We start from the raw sequence: 6322 nt of genomic DNA, 5'->3' as shown, positions 1-6322 counted from the left end.
TGGAAGCATGCCCAGGCACGGGTTTATCAGAACAGGGACCAGGGGCTCAGGAAGGCTTAAAGACCCTCCCCGCTCCGTGAATGTGGTCTGCATGTCCTCTGCGCTCAGTGTCACGGACACGTCCCGGCCCTGTGGCCGAGTGACTTGTCCACCTGCAGCACTGCTGGACCCTGCCTGCCCAATACTTCTGCAAAAAATCATTCCAGCAAGAAGAACCATTTTCACACCTGGCTGGTCTTCCTCAGCCATAATTCCAAATCAATGGAGCCTGTGAGCAGCCAGCTGAAAGAGGCACTATCCGTCACCATCACAACCGAGTTAGACAGCATTGGTAACATCCATTCACATCAAAACTGACTCCCCATCATCAGGTTTCCAGTAATCATCCAGCCCTTGCTCGCATCACTCACATCACTCCTGACCCTGAGTTCTCCTTCTCACCAAAGGCTACCTATCCGTCACCTTCGCCGCAATATCGCTGGGTTGTGTCACTGCACCAGTCCCAGTTCCTGTCTGTTATCTTACTCTCCTCCTTCTAATCTCTTCTTAAAACTCTCCTTTGCTATCCTGGCCAGGCAAACCAATATTGTTTCCTCCCTCGTGCTCTGTTCCGCCTTTTGCTTTGCAAAGAAAAGTGGTTGAGTTGGGAGCTTTTTGCTCTGTGTTTCTTAAGCAACATGCCTGGAGATCTTAGACAAATAAAGCAGCTGAGTAAATATGTTTTATTACCTACAGGCTTCAGCAGTGCATCCTTGTCATCTCTGGAGTCTGTACGGCCGAGATTCCTAGACCACCGTAAAGGCTAGGCGTTTCTTTAGTCTTCTAACAGGTAGAGAGATTCACCTTTACATCGCCTCAAACAACGTCGCTCTGCAGTTGCAAGTTCCTCTAAAAACCTTGAGGCAGGGAGTGGGCTGAACTTCTGCCTTTCACTGAAGTCAGAGGCAACGCTCCTACCGATGGCAGGGGCTGGGATTTCCCAGGGTGGCGTGTGCGCACTGCTTAGCGCAACGGCTCTTCTCCCAAGCCATAGCAGGAAGCATTTTCATCGGCTGTTACTCTTCGTTGCAAGACCCCATCCAAGCGCGTCCCCCGGGATCTTCCACGACCTTGCTGCGTGCTCCTTGGCCCCAGACCTCGCCCCAGCCCCACGCCGCCCACCCACCTCTCCGCCAGCCCCCGCGGCACCCTTCGCCTCGGCTGTGCTCCGCCGGCCTCCGTCGCTCCGCGGCATCCCGGCGGCCTCCTCGCCGCTCCCCGGGAAAGCTCTTGCGCCCCCCAGGCTCTCTCCTTCCCAGCACGGTGCAGAGCTGTGTTAGGAAGCAGCGCGGTGACAGAGCTCCTCTGCCTCTGGCTCCCGAAGGCAAAGTCTGTCCCAGCTGCCCGAGCGTCCCATCCCGCTGCCGCGCGTGCGAATGCAGCCTCTGGCCTCCTCGTGAAGGTGGGCTGGCTTTTCACATCTGGGGGGAATTGCTGTTTACACGGAGATAGGAAGCCTTATCCCTCCTACATGAAGTTTCTAGCCCTTCCTGTGGGCTGGCCAGGACCACACGATACAACGCCCTAATAAAAACGAGGTTAAAAATAAATGTCACCCGTGCAACCAGAATATCTAGAAAGACTGCAGCAACCAGTGTGCGAACTTGAAACGAAAAAGTACACAAAGAAAAAAATCTTCAACGCCTCTCTAACAAAGCCAGCCACAAAATCCTCTCTTTCCTAGAAAACAGGATACGCCTGCTACAGCCTCATCTGAAGTGCCGAGGCCTCCCCAAACCGCCCTCCCGAGCACACGCTTGCGCGAGCAGAAGGGCTGCTCCACGAGAGAGGCTGCGGGCAGAAATCCCACCGCTCCAGGCCCGGAGTCGTTCTCGCCGTCGCCACTCCTGTAGCCACGTCCGCTTGGGAGCAAACAGTCCCGAGAGTCATGGGAGAGAGGAAGGGGCAGTTAATTGCAGAATGAACTGAAGCTCCTGTTCTCAAAGATCTCATTTATAAAAATCTCAAGGTCCTTGTGGGACCAGAACTGCCCCTCTCCAGTGTTTCAGTTGGGCAGTAGCAGCCACAGGAGCTGCTCCTCAACCTTTGGAGAGAGATGTTCTCCCAAATCCACGCAGCCCAGAGGGAGGCACTGCAGATCGGAAGAATAAACAGAAAACAGATGGTCGGAGCCCTGGGCAGGGTGACAGAGGCCTGGGTTTAGCCCTGGCTCCTTCAGGGCGTTTCTGCAGCCAGCAAGCGTGGGTGATGTCTCCCCACTTCAGGAACGGGCTGCAAGGCTGAACGTGGAGCGGCCGCCGAGTGCTCCGGGAGGGAGGTTTGGGTAGAAGACGGCATCACAGAGCAGGGCAGTGACACCCGGGGCTTGAAGACACAGCACCAAGGAGCGAAATGTCCCAAGGTAATGCTCTGACTGCTGGGGGAATTCAGAGAGGAACGGGCAAAATGAAGCTGAACGATGCATCCAAAGCAGGGGATATTGATGCTGTGACTCATTTTGGAGGGCACCATTTGGAGGGCACCATTTTGAACACCTTTCTCCTTGTTCCCCCCCCCCCCCATTGCTTCTTGTTGCTGTTTTGGCACCAGTATTTGTGGTTGCAAGAAGGGTTGTCCCCAACACTGAAATGCTGTTGCTTGTCCTCAACTCTGATGAGTCAATCAGTGACAAATTCTGCATGAGAATGGCCTGGCAGAGGCACCCATCCATGGACCTGATGGCTGCTAAGGAGCCTTTCTTTGGGCCAAAGTCTCCCTGCACCCGCAGGAGGGAAAGCAGGGCGGGCGAGAGGGCAGCGGGAGAGCCGGGAAGACAGAGGATGGGGGGAACAGACTCTGCCCCTCTGCCCGGCACGCACATCCTGGCTCAGCCGCCTTGTCCTCCCGGGAAAACGCTCCATTCTGTTCATGGCTAGAACGGACTTTTGCAGTGTTCTCTCCCGTTTGAATAAATCCCTTTCCAAAACCACCGTAGCCAGAACCAGTCCTGCCCCCGGCGCAGAGGAGCCGGCGCTACACGAGCGCTAAGGCAGCCCAGGGCACCTCAGCTGAACGCCGTACCTCAAACAAACCGGTATCCGAAGAGGTGCGAGTGCTGCCCTTCCTGTTGATGGTTTCGACAGGATGTTATGAGCACGTACCGCAGCTTAAACTCTTCTTCTTGGATCCCGTCACTCAACTTTCCCAAGAATTTGGTTTGCTGCCTGGGAAATTCTTCTATAATATTGGCTTCTCCCTCCTGCCGTACCTCGTACATGCTCGCACAAGCACATACGCGTGCGGCAAGACCGTCTTTCATTCGTTTCCTAAAGCGTCGCCCTAGAAAGACACAGGGAAGGAAAGAGCTGTAGCTGCATGGCTAATCCCAGCATACAAACCCAGGCTGAAAATTGCCTCTTTCCTTGTTTCAGTTTTTCTGCCATGCAGTCCAAGGTAGGTGAATTTGGGGTACGAGACTGCACACTCACCTACAGTTATTCATTTATAGTTATAAAAATTTACATAAGACTTTATGTAAAATTCCAAGTCCCCAAAGCAGTATTACGTTCACATGCTCTGGCCTTCCCGTGTTGTGCAATCCATAACTTTCCCTGAATAAATTTTAGTTAATTATTTTTTTTTAGAGAAAAACATATCCTTCTGGTTTTAAAACCACCAGTGTGGCCAGTTCACCACAGAACTTGATAAATTGTTCCAATGGCCAATTACCCACAATGTAAAAAATCTGCACCCTGTTTTAAGGTGCATTTAATACTTGGGGTCAAATCATGCAGGCACTTCCACATGTAATTTTTTTACATCACCAGTCCTATTAAATCGAGGTACATAGTCCCACCCCATTCAAAGTACATCCGAAATAGCCACACTGAACTAAGAGATACTGGAGAAGAAAAGAAAGTGTGAGTGGCATTTCCAGTCCGACGACCAGTAACTATCTCATTGTTAGTGGTGCTTTGCTGCTTAACTCCTTGTTTATAAACGACTCTTTGGCATATCTTCACAGTGAAAAGCACTATAAAATTCTCTATGCTCTCATTTGCAACTGAAAGTGTCAGGAGGAAAACAGCAGCATCGCCGACCGCAGCAGTTTTGCTTCTCACAAGGGCTTTTATACAGGATCCACTCGGGCAGCCAGAGAGCGACTTCCAAAATAAAATGGATCTGGTACATTTGCACCGAGAGTGAAATAACTTTTGGAGATCTTATTTTCCGGCGCTTGGAAAGTTGCAAAATAAAAGCTGAGGGCAATTGAGTCTTTAAGCATGTGACGGGCTCCATTGTCTTCAGCAAGAATACATCAAGTTTTAATATTTTCTGGATCAAGGCCTGCATCCCGCGCACAAACGAAAATGAGACCGTCCAACAGAGAATAAGGCGGCAGTGATTTTGCAACTCACCTGCTTTCCTGCAGTTCTCTGAACCAAAGGCAGGTTCTGCTTATTGATTTTAGTGAAAACTGGATCAAAATCTTTACGCGAAGCCCTGACCCCTTTGAAATGCAGTTGTGTTCCACCAGGGGCCTTGCAGAACCGCACACCCGAACTGTCTCCTCGCCTTCCCTGCACAAAACCTATCCATATTGCAGCGCCAGCCCAGCTGCACGAGATTAACCGATTTTCTTCCAGATAATGCACCAGCAGCAGCATTTATCAGGCTAAGCAATTAAACCGTATGAGGAGTGGCAGCCAAAAGAGGGAAAAACCACGGCCGAGTTTCAGGTCCTAAGTGGAATCTGGAGAAAAGAGAAATCAGTCTGCCTAGAAACTCTGCTAACAGTTTGAGTTTTTAGTACTGAAAAACAACTGACAACACTCAGTGGCCGTCCGGATGCCCATGCAGCAGTTTAAGGCCTCTCCACACCGCAGGGTGCCTACCGTGCTCCCCAGTTTCACCTATATTTAAGGCTCTGCACCTACGAATGACAAATGGAAGCACTCAAGTGCATGAAATTAAACATGTGGATAAATCTTTCCAGGATAGAGACCGTGGAGGAATGGACACTGAGCTGCATGGATGCACACGTGCTGGACACTGAGCTGCACAGACGCACATGCGCTGGACACTGAGCTGCACAGACGCACATGCGCTGGACACTGAGCTGCACGGATGCACACGCGCTGGACACTGAGCTGCACGGATGCACACGCGCTGGACGTGACACTGAGCTGCATGCATGCACACGCACCAGACACTGAGCTGCACGGATGCACATGCACTGGACACTGAGCTGCACGGATGCACACACACTGCACACTGAGCTGCACGGATGCACACATGCTGGACACTGAGCTGCACGCATGCACACATGCTGGACACTGGATACTGAGCTGCACGCACGCATACGCGCTGGACACGACACTGAGCTGCATGCATGCACACACGCCGGACACTGAGCTGCACGGATGCACACGCACTGGACACTGAGCTGCAGGGATGCACATGCACTGCACACTGAGCTGCATGCATGCACACGCGCTGGACACTGGACACTGAGCTGCATGCATGCACATGCGCCGGACACTGAGCTGCACGCACACACACGCCGCAGCTCTAGCTCCGGGGTTCTGCCCTGCTTTTGGGCAGGGAGGGACACACACAGGGCACACACGGGGCACATGCGGGGCACACACAGGGCACACGCAGGCACACGCGGGTACATGTGGGGCACCACATAGGTCACCCGTGGGGCACCCGTGCACACGTGGGGCACACGCAGGACACACGCGGGACACGTGCACACGTGGGGCACGCGCAGGCACACGTGGAGCACACGCAGGGCACACACGGGGCGCACAGGTCACACGCGGGGCGCACACGCCGGGCCCAGCAGTCCAGGCGCCCGGCGCGGGCCACGCAGGCCCGGCAGCCCCCGGGAGCGGGGCCGGGGGCCGCTGGTGCCCGGCGGGGGGGTCCCGGCAGCCCCCGAGCGGCGGCGATGGCGGCGATGGCGGCGCCGAAAGTGCGTCTGCCAATGCCGAGGCTGCGGCGGGAGGCCGAGCCGGGGCCGGCCGGGGCGGGACGAGCGGGCGGGCGGCCATGGGGCTGCTCAACTTCACCCGCGACCCGGTGCCGGAGGCCGTGAGCGGCGACATGCACAACCTGAACCAGCTCAGCGCCGAGGTGCGGGGCCGGCGGCGGCGGGGGCGGCCGGGGGGCAGGAGAGCGGCCGGAGCCGCTGCTGCGGGAGCGGGGAGCGGGACAGGAGCAGGATGCAGGGCGGATCCCAGGCCTGCACCGCGGTGCGGCCCCCTTCCCGGTAACGGCGGTGCCCCATGGCCCGGCAGGCCCCGCACCCCGGTACGGCCTCGTTCCCGGTAACGGC

The 6322-nt window shown here is 55.1% G+C and overlaps 1 protein-coding gene across 1 annotated transcript in view; it reads left to right on the top strand.

Moving 5' to 3' along the window:
• The first annotated feature begins 5986 nt into the window (after positions 1-5986).
• The window catches only part of COMMD7 (COMM domain containing 7), a 6219-nt gene continuing 5883 nt past the window's right edge, over positions 5987-6322 (top strand). Inside the window, exon 1 of the mRNA XM_026057802.1 lies at positions 5987-6120. Coding sequence (XP_025913587.1) covers positions 6037-6120 — 84 coding nt within the window. The 5' untranslated portion in view covers positions 5987-6036. The remainder of the gene's footprint in view (positions 6121-6322) is intronic.

This window comes from Apteryx rowi, unplaced genomic scaffold (assembly GCF_003343035.1).
Source record: "Apteryx rowi isolate R43461 unplaced genomic scaffold, aptRow1 scaffold_0, whole genome shotgun sequence".
Classification (NCBI taxonomy): Eukaryota; Metazoa; Chordata; class Aves; order Apterygiformes; family Apterygidae; genus Apteryx; species Apteryx rowi.
The sequence above is the reverse complement of the archived record's forward strand: the minus strand, read 5'-3'. Positions and strand labels throughout refer to the sequence as shown.